At 38.8% G+C, this 25,294-nt stretch overlaps 1 protein-coding gene across 4 annotated transcripts in view; it reads left to right on the top strand.

The window, feature by feature from the left end:
• ASCC1 (activating signal cointegrator 1 complex subunit 1) overlaps nt 1-25,294 on the top strand; it is a 104,473-nt gene that overhangs the window by 51,423 nt on the left and 27,756 nt on the right. For all 4 annotated transcript variants that reach the window (XM_008145406.3, XM_054729224.1, XM_054729225.1 and 1 more), the window contains exons 8-9: nt 11,109-11,233; nt 14,033-14,118. In XM_008145406.3, coding sequence (XP_008143628.2) covers nt 11,109-11,233; nt 14,033-14,118 — 211 coding nt within the window. The remainder of the gene's footprint in view (nt 1-11,108; nt 11,234-14,032; nt 14,119-25,294) is intronic.

Genomic DNA, 25,294 nt, shown 5'->3' on the forward strand with positions numbered 1-25,294 from the left:
AATTATTGAATGCCCGCTTTGTGCCAAATACTGTGCTAGGCTTTGAATATAGAATGGAATAAAGCCAGACACAGCCATTGTCCCCATGTAGTTTACAGATTAGTGGAGAAAGTAGATGTTAACAAATAGCAAATATATAACTGCAAAGTGTGATAAAGACGAAGCAGGGAGAAATGGTGCTCTACTAAAGAGAGAAAATATTATGATGGGATGGGCAGGGTCAAGAAAAGCCTCTCTAAGGAATTGATATTGAATTGGGATCTAAAGGAGTTTACAGGCAAAGGAGGTGGGAAGGCTCTCCTCACCTTTTGTTTCAGGCAAAAGAAAATGCAGAGCAAAAGCCCTGAGGTAAGAAAAAGCCTAGCAGATTCCAGATATAGATGAGGCATAGAGAGATGAGATGGCCATGTGAAGAGATTAAAGGGAGTTGGATTGAGGCAGTAGCAATAGATATGAAAAAAAGAAAAAGAAAAGAAAAGAAAAGATTAAATACAAGTAGAATAAATAAAAAGAAATCTATATCAGGATAAATCATAATGGAATTGCAGAACACTAAAGACAAAGGAAAAAATCCTAAATCACCTATTTTAAGATCGACAATTATAAGAACAGTGGACTTCTCAGGATCAACAACAGAATATTTTCTAGAGAAAATAATGGTCAACCTGGAATTGTGTATTCAGGAAAATTTTTTTTTAAAAACAAAGGTGAAATAAAGACTTCTATAGATGAACAAAAACTCAGAGGTATCTGCAGTAAAGGAACTTCTAAAGGATATATTTCAGGAAAAAGAAAATGAATCAAAGTTTGGGGTGCAAGAAGGATAGTAGGAGGTGCAGAAAGGAATGTTGAGTACATAAAATGGGAAACATTGTTTATATTTTAAAAAGAAGTTTTAAAAAGAAGATAGAATTAACATTGTTCACCAACATAAATGTCAGCTAATAGCATGCAAGTCAGGACTAAGGGGAATTCTGGAGCTGAAGTATTTTAGAGATTTTTTTATTATTTGGGAAAGGGTTGTTAAGATATTATTTTAACTTTGTTAAGCTGAATGTGCATAATAAAATTTCAAAAGTAAGTCTGAAAATAGTGGGAGTAAATTTCAAAGAAATAGAAAAAGGAACAAATACAAATTCAACCCAAATAAGGGTAAGTAGTATAGAAAAGAAGTGGAATGAGTGGAAATTAAAAAGTATGGTGGTAGTAAAAGTCCACACATATAATACTTATATGTCAATGAAATAAACTCACCATTTAAGAAAGGTATTATAAGATTAGATATAAACAAAACCCAGTTATATGCTCTTTACTAGAGACACATCCACAGCATGAAGTTGTGAAATTCCAAACAGGCCTCTCCAAAATGTGCTGCTTTGGCATGTGAATTATTTTGAGCTGAAGTCAATTGAGACTCTGCAGGCTCATGAGAAACTCTTACCTTTTTCTAAAAGAATTTATATTAGGGGCCTTGCCCATAGTAAGAGTTATCATCAAAAGTAACTTTTTATGACCTATCTATATGACAGGGCAAACTTCTAATTACTGAACATCTGCTCTTATTGTCCTAGAACGACCTTCCTCTCCTCTGAAGTCCCAAGGTGACTTACCTCATCCTTAGTTAAGAATGTCATGTAATACCTTATTTTCCCTTTCTGTCTTTGAACCTCTTATATATGGGGGGTTTCTGACACTCATGTGTGTGGGGTTCCCATACATACTTATGTAATTCAATTTGATTATTTTCTCTTATTAATAAGTCTCATGTAGATTTAGTTATAAGACCAGCAGAAAAAAACCTTGAAGGTTAGAGGAAAGTTTTTTTTTCTCCCCAACAGTTGAAATAATAGAAAGGAAAAAGATATATAGGCAAATACCAAAAGGAAGTAACAGAATGAATATCCAACATGATAGGCTTAAAGAAAAATATATTATTAGCAATAGAGAGGACTGTTACATAATGATAAAAGGTTCAATTTACCAGGAAGATGTAATAATTCTAAACTTGTATGAGCAAACAGAACAGCCTCAAAATAGATTAAACCAAATTTGTATAATTAATATTTTATTGGGAAGAAAGTGAGAAACCCAGCTTTATAGGAGGAGATTGCAACTATTGGAAGGTCAAGCAGCTATAAAATCAGTAAAGATACAGAAGATTTTAACAGTTAAAAAATTTAATGTAATAGTCATCTCTGGAATTATATACTCAGCATTAAAGAATTCATGTTCTTTTCAGGCTCATGAAACAGTTGAAGCAAATTGATTACATAATAGATCATAAAGTAAGACTTAATAAATTTCAATGAGTTGGTATCTTACAAATCACATTTTCTCACCAGAAATAAAACAAAGTTATCTACAATTATCAAGTTATTAGTAAAATTTAGCAGTGATTGGCTATAAAATTAGTATAATAAAATCAATTGCTTTTCTATACACCAGTAACAAACACAAAACACCATTTAAAAAGACACCATCCATTTACAGTAGCAACAAAGACCATAAGGTACTTAGGAATAAATATAACAAAGTTTGTGCAAGACCTTTTTGCAGAAAATTATAAATAAACTAGAGGCCCGGTGCACGAAATTCATGCACGGGGAGGGGGGTGTACCTCAGCCCAGCCTGCACCCTCTCTAATCTGGGACCCCTCAAGGGATGTCCGACTGCCTGTTTAGGCCCGATCCTGGTAGGGGAGTCGGTCATCCCTCTCACAATCCAGGACTGCTGGCTCCCAACTGCTCGCCTTCCTGCCTTCCTGCTTGCCCCTAACTGCTTCTGCCTGCCAGCCTGATCACCCCCTAACCACTCCCCTGACAGCCTGATTGATGCCTAACTGCTCCCCTACCAGCCTGTTTGCCCCTAACTGCCCTCCCCTGCAGGCCTGGTCCCCTCCAACTGCTCTCCCTGCAGGCCTGGTCCCCTCCAACTGCTCTCCCTGCAGGCCTGGGTCCCCCTCAACTGCCCTTCCCTGCAGGCCTGGTTGCCCCAACTTCCCTCCTCTTCCGGCCTGGTCACTTCTAACTGCCCTCTCCTGCAGGCTTGATCACCCCCAACTGCCCTCCCTTGCAGGCCTGGTCCCTCCCAACTGCCCTCCCCCTGCCGGCCTGGTCACCCCTAACTGCCCTCCCCTGCTGGCCTGTTCGCCCCCAACTGCCCTCCCCTGCTGGCCTTATTGCCCACAGCTGCCCTCCCCTACTGGCCATCTTGTGGTGGCCATCTTGTGACGACGTGGGGGCGGCCATCTTATGGTGGCCATCTTGTGATGATGTGGGGCGGCCATCTTGTGATGACACGGGGGCTCGAGGGCCACCTAGGCTTTTATTAATATAGATATGTAATTGAAGTGAAGATCCAGGAACAGGATGGGGAAATATTTAAAAGCCATTACAGTAATTCAGGTGAGAAGCAAAGACCTGAACTAGAATAGTAACAATTAGAATTGACACATCAATGTAAGAAAAGTAAAATCTGCTTAATTTGGCAATTTTCTGAAAGTGGAGTGTAGGAGTCAGATGAGTATATGCTTTATGACTAGGCTGGTATATCTCAAAAGTGCAAAGTTAAATTAAGACCAGGACATCTAATAGTATCCTACTTAATAGATAAAACTTAAAAATAATATCTAAATTCATGCCTAAAAAGCTTTTGATGAAATTCAACCTATTTTTTTCATTAAAATATTTCAGAAAATAGAAATAGAAAGGTATTACCTAATATGATAAATATCTATTTCAAAGCAAAAATGAACAATCCCATTGAATGATAATTTTTACTAAGTTTATTTCCATTATAATCAGAAATAAAACATGGTTGCCTATAATAACCATTAATCTTAAATACATTGTTCTGAAACTTGAGGCTAATTATACTTAAGCTATAAAACAAAGACAATTAAGAAGAAGACAAAAATTGTCATTTGTAGATCCTATAACAGTCTACTAAGAAAAGCTCTAAAATTGATAAGAGATCAGTAAAAGGGCTAACAAGTAGTTAGACAAAAGATAAATATCCCAAAATAAACAGTTTAGTACTAACAAAGTACTAGGCACTCCAATTTTAGACAAAATGAGGGATATAAATGGGTAAAATGACCCTTACCTTAAGGACCTTAAATCTATTTAAGAAGTAAGCTATTAAAAGAAAACACAGATTTTAAAAGTAGAAGAGAACTAAATAGGTGTTTGATAAGTGACATGCGAAGGTCACTGGTGGTAAGAGTATAAGTTAGTACAAACTTTCCAGGAAGCAAGTTGGCACTTTATTTCAAGAGTTTTACTTAATACTTCTTGGACTTGCTAATTCACCCTATAGAAATTTTTCCAATGGAATTAATCAGATACGAGGACAGATATCTATATGTGGAGATATTGCCTTAGCTGGTTTGGCTTAGTGGAAGAGCATTGGCCTGTGCACTGAAGGGTCCCGGGTTCGATTCCAGTCAAGGGCACATGCCCGGGTTGTGGGCTCGATCCCCAGTAGGGGGTGTGCAGGAGACAGCCGATCAATGATTCTCATCATTGATGTTTCTATCTCTCTCTCCCTCTCTCTTCCTCTCCAAAATCAATAAAAAATATTTAAAAAAAATATATTTGGAGATATTTATTACAGTATTATGTATAACAGTAAATAACAGAAACAATCTAAATATTCATCAAAATCATATTAGGGGAGGAAATGGAAAATGTTCATTATAAAGTATTTATGTGATGAAAACAGGTTACAAAACAATTTGTAAATATACATTAATTTTTTCCCACTTAAAAAGTGGGGAGAGAAATAAATCAGTTAATCTGAATATATAAAAATTTTATCAGTGGTTATTTCTGGATATTAATTTTTTCTTTTCGCTTATCTGATATTTAAAAAACATTTTTGTTGCCCTGGCCAGTGTGGCTAAGTTGGTTAGAGTGTCATTGAAGGGTCGTGGGTTTGATTTCAGTCAGGACACATACCCGGATTATGGGTTCCATCCCCAATTGGGGCATGTGCAGGAGGCAACAGATCAATGTTTCTCTCTTACATCGATGTTTCTCTCTCTCCCTTTCCCTTCCTCTCAGTCTAGAATCAATAAAAAACATATCCTTGGGTGAGGATTAAAAAAAAATAAAAGTAGCCCAGGCTAGTGTTTTTCAGTGGTTAGAGCATCGACCCATGCACGGAAGGATCCCAGGTTTGATTCCCTGTCAAGAGCACGTATCTGGGTTGTGGGTTCGATCCCCTGCCCCAGTCGTGGTACATGCAGGAGGCAATCAATCGATGTGTGTCTCTCACATCGATGTTTCTCTCTCTCTCTCTCTCTCTCTCTCTCTCATCCCCCACTTCCCTTTCACGCTCTCTAAGAATCAATGGAAAAAATGCCCTTGGGTGAGGAATTTTTTTAAAAGTAAACAATTTGCATTAAAAGTAAATTTAACATAAAAAAGCGTTGTTATAATAGGCGTGTTATACTTGTTTAGGTATACTCAGTATACTTGGTCAGGTCAAGGTCAGTAGTAATTAGTATGTGTTTGTAAGTAATAGAATTATGGTTTGACCTAGCTCTGTCTCACCGTAAAGCCTGTACTTATAATGGTGCAGATTAAAAGCGATTAAAAATAATTGGAGACAGACTACTTTTTGGTGAAAAGAAGTTTGGTGAAAAGAAGACGAGAGAGGTGTATGTATGTATGTATGTAATTAGAGTTAAATCCCACAGCTGTGCAGCCCAGCATCACTGTACTGTCTTCCAGTTTGCCTTCCAGTTTGTACTATCTTCCTTTCACAGCCAGACTTCTCTTAGCATTGTTTTCTCTTGTAAAAATAAAGCCTTGCAACACTGGCTGGGTAGCTCAGTTGGTCAGAGCATTGTCCCGATACGCCAAGGTTGTGGGTTTGATCCCCGGTCAGGGCACAAACAAGAATCAACCAATGAATGCATAAATAAGTGGAACAACAAATCCATGTTTCTCTCTCTCTCTCTCAAAAAAAAGCTTTACAGATGGGTAAAGTGAAAATTAAATGGCTCTCTTTCCCCTACCCTGACTCTCCCCGTTTTCTTCCCCGATAGGTTATAAGCAGAGCAGACACTGCTGAGAGTCCTTGTCTATGCATATTATTTTACACAAGTGGGATCACATTATGCATATTGTTCTACAGTTCATTCGTATGAAATATTACCTAGACGTTACTTTTATGTCAGTGTGTTTAGATCCTATGAAATACTGCTACATTAGTCCTCCTAAGCTATAGCCTATATACCATAGGACTTACTTGCTTAAAAATCTCCCATCATTTCACATCATCTTTTGAAATCATTCATATTCCCCAGTCTAGTATTCAAGACCTTCTGTATGAAACCACCTTAATAGTTCAACTTGATCTTCTACTATCTTATACTTGCCCCAAGCCCCAGCCAGCTGCACTGCTTATTGGTGATTGTATGTGTCTTCATTAGTATTTTTTCTTATGTCTAAAATTTCTCTCAGGTTACTCATCTTTTTGTGTCCAAATGCTATTTTCCTTCTTGCTGTCTTTCCCGCTTCTTTTCCCAAATAGATTTTTTGGGCAGAGGATATGTCTTTTCAGCATTGTATATTCAGTGCCTTTTATAATTCATGCTATGAAGAAGCATACTAGTATAACCTAGTAGGAGAACAAGAGAGACAAACTTGAAACATTAAGGGACCATTCCTGAGAATACTAAGTACAGCATACCTTATAAGCGGGGGCAGCATTTCAGAGGAGGATTAGAATCACTGCTCATGGATACCCGGGCATGGGATGTTAGGGTAGTTATGAAGGCTTCGTGGGAAAGTAGGATTTGAATTGGGACCTGGAAGGAGGGTATGGTTTGCACAGGTAGAGGGAGGGAAGGGTGGCTTTGTGGCCCAGGGAACAGAAGGCCCAGAGGTGGCAGTTGTCAAGTTGCTAAGCGGAGAAAGCCAGATAAGAAGATGCGCGTATTGAAGAGTGCTGGGTCCCGAGGCTGTGCCAGGAGATGCGGGGCAGGCAGCAGGCGTCGCTGGAACCTCCAGCACGGGGAGCACCCTGAGGAACTGGTGTATTGCTGTAAGGTTCTGTCCCATGCCTAGCTGTGCTGGAGTCCGAGGCAAAGGAACTCAGTAATACTGACCCCATCTTCATTCACAATTTTGATATTCTGTTGATTGTAGATTTTTTTTACATTAATTTTGATTTTTAATATATTTTATTGATTTTTTACAGGAGAGGAAGAGAGAGGGACAGAGAGTTAGAAACATCGATGAGAGAGAAACATCGATCAGCTGCCTCCTGCACACCCCCTACTGGGGACGTGCCCGCAACCAAGGTACATGCCCTTAACCGGAATCGAACCTGGGACCCTTGAGTCCGCAGGCCGATGCTCTGTCCACTGAGCCAAACCGGTTTTGGCCATTAATTTTGATTTTTAAATATATTTCATTAAAACATGATTAATCTTGGTTATTGCATTTTTAGACATCCTCTTAAATTTTGTGCCTTACTCCCAGTCCTGTGTTCTATTTCTGAAATTTGGTGGAGGGGACAATAATATTTATTTTATTATTATTAATCATGGCTTACTCATGTTATAAATATTCTTTGGTTAGCAGGCAGTAGTTCATAAAAACAATTAAGATAAAGAAATTAGACTTTTAAGATTAATTTGGGCCGAAACCGGTTTGGCTCAGTGGATAGAGCCTCGGCTTGCGGACTGAAGGGTCCCAGATTCGATTCCGGTCAAGGGCATGTACCTTAGTTGCGGGCACATCCCCAGTAGGGAGTGTGCAAGAGGCAGCTGATCGATGTTTCTCTCTCATCGATGTTTCTAACTCTCTATCCCTCTCTCTTCCTCTCTGTAAAAAATCAATTAAAAAAAAAAAAAGATTAATTTGGAACTTTGGGACCTGAAAATCAAAAGGGGAAAAGAATCGTTTGGGCTCCTAAGTCAATATCTAGGGGAGAATGACTCCCTTTTGCTGCAGCGTATGCAGGACAAGCAGAAAAGAGTGGTTTTGCTCACATCTAAGTGAGTGAACGATGGCTGGATGGGGGTACCAGAGGCTGTTGTTCACTTGGAGATAGGTCTTCAGCAATTCAACTGCTGCAGCAAGAACAATTGCTGGAGGCAAGCTTCCACAAATGGGCCACACAGAGTGGACCAGACCCACATCTCACATAAAACACCCATCCAGCCATGCTGAAGGAGAAGCAGCTCACTGCTTACCACAGGGCCACGCCCAAGAAGCAACGGAAGATTCATGAACTCTATACATGTCTCAAGGCTACTTGAGTCCAGTAAAAGAGGTGATGTTTGATACTAGTACATCTAAAAATGTAAAATCTAAAAAATATGAAATGTATTGTTTATTATCACATTAGTGACTAATAAAAGATTTTTTTGAGCCAGGAAAGTCAATGAGTATGCAGCACAAATCTCAAATAAGGCCAGGGGAAGGTTGAAAGGTGCAGGCTCCTCCCCTCACTCTGTCCCCAGGTGCACTGCTCAATCTTTTTTTTTTTTTAAAATATATTTTTATTGATTTCAGAGAGGAAGGGAGAGGGAGAGAGAGACAGAAACATCAGTGATTAGAGAGAACCACTGACCGGCTGCCTCCTGCTCATCCCCCCCACTGGGGACCTAGCCTGCAACCCGGGCATGTGCCCTTGACCAGAATTGAACCTGGGACCCTTCAGTCTGCAGGCTGACGCTCTATCCACTGAGCCAAACCGGCTAGGGCATGCTCTGTCTTTTGATGTGACCTCCCAGTCAGGGCCAGCGTTCAGTGAGAGCTTATTTGGGCTCTGGGTGGATGTTTTGGCATGACATGTAAAAGCCACAGGCTAAATTTTATCATCAGGTGAGTGGGTGGTCACAGACGATGGCTGATTCTGAGGCCTAGGACCAAGATCCTCTCCACCACATACTTGCTGGGATAATGACCCCTCTTGTTGGAACTACTGGCAAAGTTGTTCTTCAGATTTAAAGGAGAGATAAAGAGTTTTCAGACAAAAAAGCTGAAGAAATTCATCATCACTAGACTGGCCTTGCAAGAAGTGTTAAGGGCATTCTCCAAGCTATTGAGCAAAACACCTGAACAGAATGAAGACTTCCAATGCAGAAATTGCTTCTGGTGGAGGTACTAGAATGAGTGGCCATCATTAAGGTAGAGCTCATCCACTGCAGAACCTGTAGTCCTTAGAGCCACCTGACATGAGTCCATAAGGGGAATCAGTCGTGCAATTGCAGCTGCAGATATTCTTTTATGTAGTTACTAGAGGCCCGGTACACAAATTTGTGCATGGGTGGGGTCCCTTGGGGTGGCCTGCGGAAATCGGGCCCCAGCTTGTGCCCCCAGCCTCACAGCCCTGCCTGGCACCCCGCCTTGGCCTGGCGCTGCCCCCTCACCTGCTCCACCATCCTGCCTGAGTGGCGATTGGTCGGGGTCGGGCCCACTGCCACTGCCGGTGGTCATCATCTGTGGGGCGATCCTGCCGCGGCCCCCCGCTCTTGTTGGGGCCTACCGGGCCCAGCAATGCCTCCACTGTCACCTGCTACCAGCACTGTGTTGCCAATGCCCACCATGGTCCGCGCCACCCCCTGGTGGTCAGCGCACGTCAGAGCGAGCAGTTGAACTCTCGGTCGAACTCCCGGTTGAAAGACCACCCTAGGGGACAATTTGCATATTAGGCTTTTATTATATAGGACTAGAGGCCTGGAGCATGAATTCGTGCGCCGGTGGGGTCCCTTGGCCTGGCCTGTGGGATTGGGCCAAAACCAGCTCTCCAACATCCCCCTGAGGGGTCCTGGATTGCAAGAGGGTGCCGGTCAGGCTGAGGGACCCCACCAGTACATGATCAGGGCCGGGGAGGGACACGGGGGGTTGGCCAGCCAAGTAGGGCTCACAGGAGGGCTCCAGGACGTGTCCAGCCCGTCTAACTCAGTCCCAATCTGCTGGACCCCAGCAGCAAGCTAACCTACCTGTTGGAGCGTCTGCTCCCTGGTGGTCAGTGCACATTATAGCAACTGGTTGACCAGTCAACTGTCTGCCCCTTGGTGGTCAGTGCACATTATAGCAAGTGGTTGAGCGGCCTTAACAAATCATTCACATATTATACTTTGATTGGTTGAACAGCCAACCGGACACTTAGTGTGCTGTGCCAGCACGGCCATGGATGAACCTGAGGGTGAAACAACAGACAAGAGAAAAAAGCTGGGGCTAGGTGGGATGCTGCCCTCTGATTAGAGAGATATGCCATGGCCTGCAAGCTGCATCTTTATTTTATAGCCAGATTCCACGAAGCAAAGTAAGGGTGTGGTCAAGATGTTTACAATGTTCTTGTGGGTTTCGAATCTTACTCAGTTACATGCACTCTATCAAGCCCACATCACTCAGCCTCCTGGGACCACAGGTTCGGACCATAAGGTCAAGCTTACAACTATAGCCTTTGGTTATAATTGTGCTGGGACTTGCATGTGGCTTTGCCACGAGAGGATCTGTGCCCACTCATTAGTCCGGGGCTTGAACCTGTCCAAACGCTGTAGCCACTCTCCACACTTAGCATATTAGGCTTTTATTATATAGGATCTTTATTGGTTCTGTACTTTACCTCATTGAAACAGTGGTATAGTGTCCAGTGCTACTGGGATAATCGCATGCATACTCCTTCCCAGTGAGCAAATATCTTAGACTTGTACCAGACCTCACTTGATCCTGGCAGAAACACATCAGCCACACTAGTTTTTGGTTCTGTGAATGGATAAGTCAATAAAGCCTTTTCTTTTAGGCAATTCTGTTGAGCCTGGGTTCTTGAGATCTATTCTCAAAATAATAAACTTCCATGTTTCTTCAAGACCATGTTTAAACCTCGTCCTCTCCATGTACAGTTGATCTCTCCCTGAACACTCACCATCATGTTTTGTAGTTATTTGTTTTCACGTCTGACTTCTTTATAAGGCCGTGAGCTTCGTGATGGTAGGGACTGCGGCCTTTTATTCTTCCTCTTCTTATGCAGGGCCTTGTACAGTGATTGACCCAGAGCAGGTGCTTCATAAATGTTGAATTAGTAATCAGGGGCTCACGGGTTTACTAAGATTTTTGTACTTCTCCCTTCCATTTCACCAGGCTGCAGGAATTAGTTGATCGAGTCCTAGAACGTTTTCAGGCATCTGGACTAATAGTGAAAGAGTGGACTAGTGTGAAACTCCATGCTACCGTCATGAATACTCTATTAAGGAAAGACCCCAATGGTAAGTCCACAGAACTGTAGCACAGTTTGTCATTAGTAAGGCCGAATGATATAATCTCTGGAGTTTAAATAGAATGGGCCTATCAAATAATTTCTGATATATCTTCTTGTTTTGATCTGTTAGCGTGTTTAAATGAGCACAGTGGAAGTGTGCAGGGACATGTCTAGCATGAGATTGTGGCATCCCTAATCTTTTATTTCTGTCATACACAGGGTTGTCAGATTTAGCATATAGAAATACAGGATGCCCAGGTAAATTTTAGGTAAACAATGAGTAATTACTTCAGTATAAGTATGTCCCATGCAATACTTGCCGGCTTATTTTGAAAGAAGAAGAAGAAAGGAAGATTAACTGGTGAAAGGAAATGTTAGACCAGTGGTTCTCAACTAGGGGCAGTTTTGTCCCCTAGAGCAGCGGTCGCCAACCGGTGGTCCGCGGACCACTGGTGGTCTGTGAGGTCCGAAAGGTTGGCGACTGTTGGTTTAAGGAAACTTTTGGAGCAGTGGTCGCCAACTGGTGGTCCGCGGACCACTGGTAGTCCGCGAGGTCCGAAAGGTTGGCGACTGCTGCCCTAGAGGATATACGGGATTGTCTGCAGACATTTTTGGTTGTTACAGTTAGGGGGCTAGGGGTGGGTTTCTGCTGACATCTAGTGGGTAGAGGCCAGGAATCCTGTGTAACCCTCTGCAACACACAGTATAGACCCCACAACAAAGATTTATTCAGTCCAAAATTGTGGGAGCCCCTTTCACGTCCTGTGTGGATGATCGGTTTCTGACACAAAATGTCAACAGCACCAAGGTTGAGGAACCTTTTGTTAGAGTAATAACTTTTTCCCCCCTCATGGAATCTGAGGCTTCTTATAAAAATCCTTGTTTTAACCCTACATTTCAAAAAGGATCTTCTTTTCTTTCCACTTCCCCTCCCAAGTGAAAGCTTCTTTAACACATTCAGCATCTGTCTGATCAGCCACAAATTCAAGTTCTATGCAGCTTCTTTTTCAAAGGCCTATTGTGTAAAAGATACCAGCACAAAATCCCATGTTTAGTGTTGTTGTTTTTTAACTCAGTAATTCTTTTATTTTGATTTTAATCACTTGTGGACTACTTCAGAAGTGTTAAGAAATGACTTGCAGATATACTTAAAAATACTGAATTGACAGCTAATTTGGATGATATGTTTCTAGGCAGTTCTTATTTTGTCACTTACTCCATTTAAACTCAAGGTCCTTATTTATACCTCCTCTTTCCTGAGCTGTAGAAACTCTACCTGGGAATCGAGAGGGGAATACCAGGTAATCTCCATTTCCACTTCTCTGCGAGCTTGGGTTTGGAGAAATGAACCTCAGAAAGTAGAAAGTAAGATACTAAACAGGATTGAATCAACATAAAGGGACCCCAAAGTAGAGGGATGGAACCAACTTTTTAGGTTATGAAATGCTCCCAAGAACCTATTTCTAATCAGAATTGGCATCTGATTTCTCTACATCTTTATTATGTCTTTTTTATTATTGCCACTCTGTGAGTGTGAAGTGGTATCTCATTGTGGTTTTTATTATCATTTCCCTAAAGGCTAATGCTACTTACAGATTTTGAAACTGTCATTAAACATTTCAATCTTCAGATATGATTACTGTTTTTTATAGATAATTACATCTTCTCTTAATGGGATTTATTTTTAAGTTGCAAAATATCAATGGAATTGGGAGCTTTGATTAAGAGAAAACTTCTAATTAGAGAAATGGTTCCATAGTTACCCATGTATAATTCCAGTGGGCTAGCTAAAATATATTATGTTCATGGAGTTAGCACTTAAATCTTAGTCCTTAAATCTAGTTTTTATTTTATTTTATTAAGGACTAAGATTTAAGGACTTATATATATTTTATCAAAATATAAAAAAAATATATTTTATCAATTCTGACTTGGTAGTCCCCATACCTATATACAGTAGAAGACCATACTCAAAAGTGGAAATGCAAATATTTTTTCAGGACAGGAAAGGGTTGATATTTTTGGACAATATCCTCAGAGTTAAATAATTCTTGAGGATGCTTTGATTTTTCTATACCCTGTATTCTTCGTGTTGAATTTTTACTTGAAAGGGACATAGAATAAGGTTTTATGTTCTCCTTCCTGTTATCCCTTTCTTTTGATATTCCTTTTCTTGCTATACTTTAAGGACATCTTTTGGGATAAGCAAGCTAAATTAAATCAAGGAGTTAAAGAGCTCAGTTTTGATGAGGCTTAAGGTCATAGATTTGCTACATTTCTGTGTAGAATGTCTATTAGGATACCTTTGATTGCAACTAAAGGGGTCTTCCTCATTTAGGAGGTGTCCCAAAATCAACCCAAAGCATGGTTGCCAGCATTTTTGACTAGTTAATGTGTGAACTTTTGTGTATTTTTATATATTTAAAAAAACATGCAGCTTTTATAGAATCTTGAGTTTTTAGACTGCCTTTGAAGATCACCCAGTCTTAACCAGTAACTTTGTAAGTGAGGAACGAATGCCCAGAGAGGAGACATACTTGACTAAGACTATAGCTAGTTACATAGTTGACGTACAATGACTGCTTGAACAATGTTGAATGAATAAATGTATACTGAATGTGTTGATGACAGAGCTAAGACGAGAGATTGGGTCTCTTGACTAATACCATGATGTTTTCCCTTCATATTATGCCACTTTCCAGTTAGTACATGGAGATTTTGCTAGTTGTACTTACAGAAACCCAAGAGAAAACAAACATAAATAGTCCAAGCTTCTCTTCTGACATTTTCTTTGTAATATTTACAGCTGAAGGCAGGTACAATATCCACACAGCAGATGGCAAATATATCTTCAAGGAAAGAGAATCATTTGATGGCAGAAACATCTTAAAGGTCAGTATGAAAGAGAATGAATTAGAAATCCATTGACATGTGTCCTAAATAAACAAGGAAAACAAGTCATTCTCTTTTTAACAGTAAAGTATATTTTTCTTATGCTTCCCATGAGGCTCATTGACTGAAAGGGCTATTTTAAAAAACTTTTTTCAATGTCCTAAAAGAAAAGAGAAATCTTTTTGACTCTGTTAAGGCTGTGGTATCTCTAGAAATTGATGATTTAAGCAACAAGAATCCAACTACTTGGAACCATAGGAATAAGTTGGTTTTAACCTGGTGAGTTTTACTCTGTTATTTTTATTTTTGGAGGTCTGAGTTTGCATTTTTTAAGTGAAAATAGAATTGTTTGTCTTGTTCTAGTAAGTTTTCTTTTCTCCCACAAAGTGACTCTCCAAAGTTGTTTCATAATCTGTTTTTACTCAGGAAGAGCTCATGTCCTAAAAAGTAGGTAGTTTAGTTCTGACCGTTGAGGCTTTGCTTTCTCCGTGTTAAATTAATCCATGAAATTTAAATAAAAGGGGCTCTTCAGGATTGCATTTATCTTTCTTCCACAGACCACATTCTGTAATGGCCACAGAATGTTTATGCCCTCTCTATCAGGTTAACATGCATTGCGTTTCTGGGCAAAGAGAAACATAAGTTGATACCAATGGAGAGGTTTTTGATTCTGCATTTCACTTGTTCTTTAATGGTTTAGGTCATACATTTGCAAGGCCATGAATGTTTTCTTTGGAGCTGGGAGAGAGAAAATGCATATAATCAGCTTTAGCTTTGGAAATACTTTTCTTTTTTCTTCCCTACCCCGTCCTTCATTCCCTTATCTCGTTTTGTCCCTTGACAGTTTTCTTGTCAATTGCCTCTACTTAATGACATCACTCTTCAGCAGCTACAGAGCCCAACGGGGCAATGACAGAATTCACTTAGGCAGACATTCCAGCTCCCACATTGCAGAGCTACGTTGATTCCTTCTTTTCCTTATACTGTATCTTTCCTCTTTTTGAATATTTTTATTGTTTTCACAGTACCTTTGGGTTTGAGTGACAGGCTGTTAATGAATTTAGTTGCAATTAACTACTGATTTTCCCAGGCCACAGCTTCAGTGTGATATGAATCTTTCTCTATCTCATTTCTTTGGGGACTTTCCAGTACCATAGTTAATTACTTTGCTTTTCTGTTGTTAATTTGATTAAGAAAGAAAATAGACTGAGTGGGAAAAGAAATCTGTAGGAATGATTCAAATCAACTTGGTTCTTTTGGAATTAGAATAGAAACACAGACAATGTGTTGATATGAAGTGCTTTGATGCCTGTAAGAGGGAGGTGCCAGCAGAGAGCCAGCAGAGAGTGTGTGTGTGTGTGGGGGGGAGGGCGGTGAGGGGATGGCTGTATGAACATTATGTATTTCTCACTTGATATTTAATTTCTGTCACTTTGTTAAGTCAGTTTTCCAATTAAAGATGCTTTGTCTTAAAATCTCCCTAACCAGCTCAGGGATGACTTGAGTGTAGCTCCCTCTAGTGTTGGCAAGGCCTTGCTATATCTAGTATCTCTATAGCAGCAGTACCCATATTGGTTCATGCCCAATCAGAATTTTAGAACTGGGCCCACTCGGGTAATTGGAAATAATTTCTTTAATCCCGCTCCGCACTAATGACACAAGATCCAACCAGGTTAAAGTGATTTGCAAAAGGTTATTGCTAGTTAGTAATGGAGTTTTAATCAGAACAAAAATTCAAAACTCACAAATTAAAATTGTTTCTGCTGCCTCCCATAAAGATACTTAGTGTCTATTTTTTATTTAATATATTTTATTGATTTTAGAGAGGAAGGGAGAGGGAGAGAGAGATAAAAAAATCAATGATGAGAGAGAATCATTGATCGGCTGCCTCCTGCTCGCCCCCCGACTGGGGATCAAGCACACAACCCAGGCATGTGCCCCTGACCGGAATTGAACCCGGGACCCTTCAATCCGCAGGCCAATGCTCTGTCCACTGAGCCAAACCAGCTAGGGCGATACTCAGTGTTTAGATAGAATTCATTAGATATTTGAAAGTAGGCATATCTACTTAAACTGTGATAATGTCTGATTAAAACTTGTTCCATAGCCCTGGCTGGTTTTGCTCAGTAGTTAGAGTGTCAACCTGGGGACTGAAGAGTCCTGGGTTCAGGTGAGTCAAGGGCACATACCTCGGTCACAGGCTTGATCCCTGGCCTGGGCCGGGTGCGTGTGGAAGGCAACCAATGCATATGTCTCTCTCACATTGATGTTTCTCTCTCTGTCTCTCCCCTCCCTTCCACTCTCTCTAAACGTCAGTGGGAAAAAATATCTTCGAGTGAGGATTAACCAAATAAATAAATAAAAATAAAACACAAGCCCTTGGGCATTTGGGGCTAATAAAACACACACACACACACACACACACACACACACACACACACATACACACACACACAACTTGTTCCATAAATGTTGGGGCAATGGGTGTGCCAGTTAGTCTAAAACTATGGCTAATTTAGAATTGGACTTTTGAGCTGATTTTAATACTGTCACATACTTATTGTGTACCATCTGCCAGACTATGTGCCCTGCAGATAAAACAGCCATTATGATATAATCCCTGCCTTCTTGGAGCTTCCTGTCTTTGAAGGGGTACAGATGATTAACCAGCAATTTACAATATAAAAGGATGGGGGCAAGTTATGAGTATGGAGGAGTACCTTTGAGTACAGGTTGTTATAACAAAACATCCTTTGGTATAGTTTCCAATATTTTACTCCAGAAAATACCATCTTTCACCTGTGTTTAATCAAAGGGATTAACTTTTCTTTGAGAATAAAGGTGACATATGGCCTCCCCAAATACATAAGAGGTAATAACTGTATTTGTAAAGTAGTTATAGCAGCCCACCTTTTGGAATTACCACAAATGGACACGTCTTTCTCCAATAGAACATGAGAACCCATGGCTCCTGAAACTCTTGGGGGGGAAAATAAAAAACCAGTGGAATATATATATATACACATACATACACATAGGTTGTTAAGGTTGAATTCAGTTGCAGTTAACTACTGCAGTTAATATGTGTGCAGCATATTAGCAGCTACATAGATCAAGTGTCAGGAATGTGGTGATGGGAAGCAGCCTTGGAAAAGAATCAACTTACCCTACTATTCAAAGAGAAACAAAACGAGAATGCAAGTCATTGCTCATGGCTGTAAGAATTTAATGAGTAACAGCCAATTGCCATTCTCCTCCGTGAAGAGAATTGGTCCTTTTGGCTTGATGCAATATTATGTGTTCTGGGTACCTTAAAAAGAAAAAGGGAAAAAAGCTCTAATGACTTTTGGAAGAAGAAGCTACGTTTTTCTTTTGTACAGCTCTTTTGAGAGTTGTTGCAGGTATCTGGTTATTTCTGGTTAAAATAAGACTTTTCTTACCCCAAGAAGGACTTTGAAAGAACTGAAAATTAAAGAATAATTCTCCCATGTGTTTCAAACTAGAAGAGGAACAAACATATTTAGTTATGGTGGGCTTTTTAATAGAACACTGACAGATAACTTTGAAAGGAGGATGTTTGAGTGAAAAAGACCTAAGCCAAATTAATAGGATAGTATCCCCTCAGAGCATTCCATTTCTAATCTAAGAGATACAAACTAAAATACTATTTGTTTATCCATAGGCAATGCTAAAATTGTGCTGACCTAAAGACACACTGCCAGGAAGTAACTGCCCCCTTGCTAGCTGGAAGTAGAATGGTCATTAACTGCCAGCTCTGGAGAGAGAAATGGTCCTAATGGCAGTCTGTTTGGGGGACTTAGGAAATGGCCTTAAGCAATGGAATCAGTATTCCAGGAGTGTGCTCTCAGCAGATTGAGCAGGGGTACAGTATTAACTGTTCAGAAGCTTAGCTGTAACTGCAGAATGAAGAGGAGACATCAGAGCTTTCGTTGTACTCACCAGAGGAGGTGGTTTGGTACAAATAAAGGCATAGTAATATATTTGGGAAGGAATAGAAAGAAAGTACTGTAGGTCCAAGATAAAGGACACCATGGAAGTGCCATTTCTTTAGACACTTTCAAGTCCTGGGAAATTCAAGCCAAATAAAAAGAAATGAATTTGTGCCCTTTTCACTTTATATATAATAATCTTTAAATTTAGAAAAAGAGGGAATTTGCAGTATTAAACTATATCGATTTTAATGCTTTACTTGAAAGCATGTTTTAAGTCTGTCTGTCCACATTGAGACTTTTCTTGAAAGATGTAAATAAGAGTAAAGCAAGTATTTATTTATTTTTGCTTTTGTTCCATCTCTGCCCCTTAAACTCTTTAAAAAGGACAGTTAGAATGAATACATTGAAATTAGATCTTTATTTAGTTTACTTTACTTAGAGAAGTTTCTGTAAAGGAAGCTGTTTAAAAGTGCATACTATTTATTAATTTTGGTGAAATATATATTACTGTTAAACAAATAATCACACAGTGAACAGTGTAACTATACTATCAAGGTCAAAAAGTAGGGCATGCCTCCCATGTCCTTCCCTGACCAACTCTTTAGTCTGTTTGTCCTGAGATAACAAAGGCACAATTAAGTTCTCAAACAATCTCAATGAAGAGGCCTAATTTGAATGATTCCTTTGTTTTGAAGTATTAGAAGAGTATTGAAAAGAGTATTTTTATTTTTTCTAGGAAAGAGAGGTGAGATTGAGAACTATGTAGTAATTTTTAAAGAAAAGATATTAATGTCTACAAAGGGAGACCTAGTGTTCCAGAAAGCATATTATTTCTAAGGAAGAAAACATTGTGTTTTTTTATTATCCAGTTCAATAGTCAGTCATATTATATACTGTTCCTGAAAATTACTTCTCAGTCACATGGTTCTTCTTCAGAAATTTTTTTTCAAAACTCAACTTTTTCAGAAAGCCTTTCCTTGGGAGTCTATCATCAAATGTTCTATTGCACTATTATATTTGCAGCAAATTGAATGTAGAATAAAGCTACTACCTCTCATTACCACCATAGCTATGGTGTCATATTTACTACCTGATATTTCTGTAACCTTGAAACTTAATCTTATTTAAGTAAAATCACTATGCAGGTTGACACTTATTAAATTCCGTTCACTTGGACAGTTCAGTTCACTAATACTTTATAATAGCATTTATCTATAGCGTTGAAAACAGTCATATTATTCTTGACAACCACGTGAAGTATGCAACTTGTTAGAGGAGCAGACGTACAATTTTCTGAAGAATTTCACTTGGAAAATAAAATTAATATGTTGTGAAAAAGATAAATTAGAGAATAATAGAGCCCATGGAAATTACATATATGTACTAACAAATACATATATTCAATTAAGGAAGATAAAGTTAAGGAAATCTCTGGAAAAGGTGAAGAGATAGAAAATATGAGGGAAAATATGACAAAGATGATCCTCAAGCATTGCAAAAGTTAACTAATAGGATTCTAAAAATAGAAAATAGACCTGGAATGAAGCAATCTCTGGACTGGTAGTAGCAGGTATTGGGCAGTAGCAAAGAAAAATCCTCTTTGGATTGTTGCCTAGAAATATCCTTTACCTAGAAATTTTCCTCCAAGGAACTCCTCCTCCCTAAATGGCCAGTACACAGCCAACGATAGTTAGGCTTATGTGGAAACCGCTCCACATAAGCAGAGAAACATTCAAAACTCATAAAGACCCAAGAGTTATCAGGCTTAGGCTAAAAACACCTATAGTGGAACCTCATTTCTCGAACTTAATTTGTTCAAGAAGGCTGTTTGAAGACCGAATCATTTTTTTTCCCATTAGAAATAATATAAATTGAATTAATCCATTCCAGACCCCCAAATGATTCCCTGTTTAACCTTTCTTATATACAGTACATGGCTGTTGTACTGTTTAATCTATAAATAAACACTTTAAAAACAAAAAGGACATGGAATGTAAATGAAAATTTAACAAAAGAAAGGAAATGTACAGTAAATAAAAATTTTGCAATAATTATAAGCAGTAACAAAAGCAAAAACACACACAAAAATATTCACAGTACAATATCCTGGGATTTTAACAGTGGTAAACTGACTCATATTAGCACATTCTCTCCTTTGTTTGTCATCTGAGAGATGCATTACTCATCATACAGATATCCACATGAAAGGGTTGTCAGGTTGAGAAATGAATTGTTCGAGATGGGATACGTTTGAGAGGTTCCACTCTATGCTTACTATATTCAAAGAAGTAAATCCAAGCTTAAAATTTTCATCAGGTAATTGGGAACTCTTGCAAAAGAAAAGAAATGTAGCAGTTTTGAGGAAAAACTAAATAGAAATGCTAGAACTGTAAAATGCAGTAACTGAAATTAAGAGCTTAATGGATGGGTTTAGCAGCAAATTTGACATAGAAGAGGGAAATAGTGAACTGGAAGTTGGGTCAGAAGAAATTACTCAGAATGTGGCATGTACAGAGGGAATAAAAATTACAGATGAGAGAATAAGAGACATATAGGATACAATGAGAAGATCTAAAATACATTCAGTTGGAGTCCCAGAAGGAGAGAAGAAAGAGAATGGGGCAGAGTTGATGAAAGACATCAATCTGCAGATTAAAGAAGCCAAATGAATTACAAACAGGAGTTCTGTTAAGTGATATTACATTATACTTTTTTTTTAATTTTTATTTTTATTGATTTCAGAGAGGAAGGGAGAGGGAGAGAAAGATAGAAACATCAATGATGACCGGGAATCATTGATCAGCTGCCTCCTGCACGTCCCCCACTGGGGATCGAGCCCGCAACCCAAGCATGTGCCCTTGACCAGAATCAAACCCGGGACCCTTCAGTCCGCAGGCTCTATCCACTGAGCAAAACCAGCTAGGGCTACTTTTTAAAATATTTTTAAGAAATTGATTTTTAGAGAGAGAAGAAGGGAGAGGGAGAGAGAAAAAATATCATTGTGATAACAAAACATTGATTGGCTGCCTCCTGCACACCCCTTACCTGGGATTGAGCCCACAGCCCAGACATGTGCCCTAACCTGGAATCAAACTGGCAACTTTTCAGTGCACAGGACACCCAAACAACCGAGCCACACCAGCCAGGACTATACTTTTCTTTCCTACAACTTGTGATGAATTATGGACAACATTAACTAAACTGCTTGTTGGCAGTATACGTATTATAAAGAATAAAACCAAGGAAATTAAGCTAAAGAATGCTTTCCTTAAAGTAGTTTATTTAAAAAAGAAAGGATAAAAGGTATCCAGGAATTCTTTTTACTATTCCTGTCACTTTTCTGTAAGTTTGAAACTATGTCAAAATAAAAAAATTTAAAAAGAAAGAAGACAGACAGACATGTACTTAGGAGGGGAATAGGACACCAACCATTTGTTGTGTGTGTGTATTTTTTTTAAACAATCACTTTCCAGAGAAGTTTGTTGAAGTCTTAGCTGTGTTTTGTTCCATTGTTTAGGATAGATACAAGTTTTATTAGCTGCTGATCTTACCACAAAAATTGGGCAATTTGATTTCAAAGGGTAAAAATATATTAACAACTTCCTAATAAGAATGTCTCATATTAGAGCAAGCTACTAAGAAGATAGATGCATCTTTCATTAGTGTTTTTTGTTTTGTTTAAAGAAATGAGAGTCCATTTCTCTGTAAAGCCATTCTTCCTACCATCATCCCTTTCAAACGATTCCCTATTAAATTCCCTGAAACCTGTCTCTTACCTCTCTCATTATATTGGCACAGCACTGTAAAAAGTCACTGGTAGCCCCTATTTGTTCAGTACTTTGACCTACTTTTACTTTTTCCTAGTAACCACATTGAGAGTTAATATTAAGCCCTTTTCTCCTTCAAATGCTTTCTTCTCTTGGCTTCAGAGGCAGTCCTGCCTCTGGATTTACTTTAAAAAAGTTCACTGTCTTTTGTGGCCACTCCCTAAGGTTTTGTTTTTATCTCTGTGCTTTTCTTTTATTGTGATCTTGTTCTTTCCAAATGTTACTCATTCTTTAAAGTCCAATACAGATGTTACCACTCCATGATGGTTAGGACCACCCCAGTCAGTGCTGCTCCTCTACCTCTCAACTCCTTCCCTCTTCTCTTTGCTTTGATTTTGCAGAGACCTGTTATATGCTCTTAGCGCTTAGCAATGTGTCTTGCGTGGACAAGCACTGAGGAAGTTTTTTTGATGACTAACTAAAACTGTTTTCCATAGAAATCAGATTTTGGGATAAGAGAAGAAAAAGATTTTTTTGCCCTGTACCTGAGATTATAAACTCTTAGAGCATGGGCCAGCAAACTACGGTTTGAGGGCCAAATATGGCCTGCTATGGCCTGCCACCTGTTGTGTATGATCCTCAGACTATGAATGGGAGATATACACTGAGTGGCCAGATTATTATGATCTCTGAACGCATAATAATCTGGCCACTCAGTGTATATCCTATATAATAAAAGGTTAATATGCAAATTGTCCCCTCGACCAGGAGTTCGACCAGCAGGCAGGCTGGCCAACCGCCCATGTCCCCTCCCTCTGGCCAGGCTGGCCGGACCCCACCCATGCACGAATTCATGCACTGGGCCTCTAATACACACACACACACACACACACACACACACACACACACACACTGAGTGGCCAGATTATTATGCGTTCAGATCATAATAATCTGGCCACTCAGTGTGTGTGTGTGTGTGTGTCTAATATATATATTTTTAATATTTTTATTGACTTTTAGAGAGAGAGGGAGAGAGAGAAACATTGATGAAAGAATGGAATATCGATCAGTTGCTTCCTGTACACCTACCACTGTGGGATTGAGCCCGCACCACCGGCATGTACCCTGACTGGGAATCGAACCAGTAACATTTTGGTGCTTGGGATGATGCTTAACCAACTGAACCACATTGGCCAGGGCAGTTTTTATATTTTTTAAAGTTTGAAAAAGTTTTAAAGGTGAGTAAGATTTTATGACATGTTAAAATTATATGAAATTTAAATTCAGGGTCCATAAATACAATTTTATTGGAACACAGCTATCATTTGTTTGCACACTGTCTGCTTTTGCACTACAGTGCCAGAGTTGAGTAGTTGTCATATGGCCACCTCGCCCTTTATGGAAAAAATTTCCTGACCCCTGCTGTAAAGGCTAGAGTTTAGTTTAATTTTATTTTTTTTCACCCAACACAGCTTCCTGCTTTATGATTAAATATGATGTTCATATTTAATGGGTCCTCAAGATATACTAATTAGGTCATAAATATTTAGTTAGCAGTCAGTCCTACTGAATTTCTGTTTACTTGAATCTTTTCTAGCAAATGTTTATGTCTTTTAAAAATGAATTTATTAAATCCAAGTAATCTCTAAATTAAATATATGTATAGCTTATATTCACAATCCTCTAATAAGTGAGGTTGATTTTTCAGTTAAATTTGATTTCAACTTTATTACTCTAGATAGCAAATTCAGCTGATATGGGTAATAATGAACTTTTTAAAAAATATATAATTTTTATTGATTTCAGAGAGAGGAAGGGAGAGGGAGATTTAAACATCAATGATAAGAGAGATTCATTGATTGGCTGCCTCCTGCATGTCCCCTAATAGGGATCGAGCCTGCAACCCAGGCATGTGCCCTTGACCAGAATTGAACCTGGGACCTTTCAGTCTGCAGGCTGACACTCTATCCATTGAGCCGAACGAGCTAGGGCTGAACTTGAATTTAAGTTTAACTTCCTTTATTTTAAAATGCATCCAAAACTAATTTGTGCTTCTCTGTGGTATGCACTAATTAACTTGAAACATAAAAAGTGATTTCTTTTGCAGTTTTATTTATGCCTTATTATAGAATGTATTAATAAAAATTATTGAATGAAAAATAAAGAATACTGAACTTGTAAGTAAATTGTGCTAATTTCATAATTAGCATAGATATAAAAAAAAAAAGTGGAGTTTAGGAAGGAACCTGTGACATCTTGCCAAAATATGGCCGTTGTTACTTTGCAGCATTATTGATAAAATATGGCTCCACCTCTATTCTTTATAATTAAAAAACAAAACTAATAAAAATTATTAGGAAATTATTAGGGGCTTTTCATATTTTAATAATAGAAGCAACATATATATGTTAAAAGATCTGAAAGACTTCTGACAGGTTTCTTAGTACATCAGATATATATTTTTAAAAAGTACAGTTTGAAATGCTTCAGTTGGTTTTGTACATTATTATTTTAGGCTATTAGGTTAGGGTCGGGGTGGGAGGAAGATTCAAATTCAAGAAGTATTTCACCAAAACTTTCCCTCAGAATTTGTTTTATGTGTTGCTTTGCCTAGAAAGTGAAGTCTTAAAACACTAATGAAGGCCACCAAAGATATAACTATCAGTGAGGTGAAACCATCGTTAAAATGAAACTGGAAAGAGCAATGTGTTGATTTTTGACAAAGTCAACATCCGTTCTAAAAGATACACCTTTCCTGGTCTGTTGCTGTCTGTTCGTACACTATGTTTTTTTTCCTCCCTTCGCTCTCTTTTGAATTTATGTTTATTGGTTGCTCATCTTTGCAGTGGCCCTGGAATACTTCCAAGCAAGTGTTGTGTCGGCTCAAGCAGGGAAGGATGGATTTGAAGGTTCTAACCTATACAGTGACAAGAAATAGGTCATGGTTTGGCAAAAACAATGAGAGCAGAAAAAAATTAAGAGATTAAAATTACTTTTCTTAAAATTATTTCTGGTTCTTATCAGAATGAAAAATAAACATGTTATTGAATAGCTACTAAATATAAAACATCAAGCTAGAGTCTTGGTGTATTTGGGAGAGGGAGAATAAATATTTAGTTGTCTTTGGTCCCTTTTATACCATTCCTATCAACTCTTTGAACAAGGTGTCTGTTCTTATTGTGGGAAATATTAATCTCTTTTAGGTATTTATTTCTTGGGGTCCAATTATATCTTTTTCCCAAAAAAATTTTATTTATTGATTAGAAAGAGAGGAGAGAGACAGAGAGACAGAAATATCGATTTGTTTCACTTATTTATATATTCATTGGTTGAGTCTTGTCTGTGCCCTGACTGGGGATCGAACCTGCAACCTTGACATATCGGGATGATGCTCTAACTAACTAGGGCCAGTCATATCATTTTGAGTGTATTTGACAAATGAAGTGAGTTGGGTTA

This window comes from Eptesicus fuscus, chromosome 17 (genome assembly GCF_027574615.1).
Source record: "Eptesicus fuscus isolate TK198812 chromosome 17, DD_ASM_mEF_20220401, whole genome shotgun sequence".
Classification (NCBI taxonomy): Eukaryota; Metazoa; Chordata; class Mammalia; order Chiroptera; family Vespertilionidae; genus Eptesicus; species Eptesicus fuscus.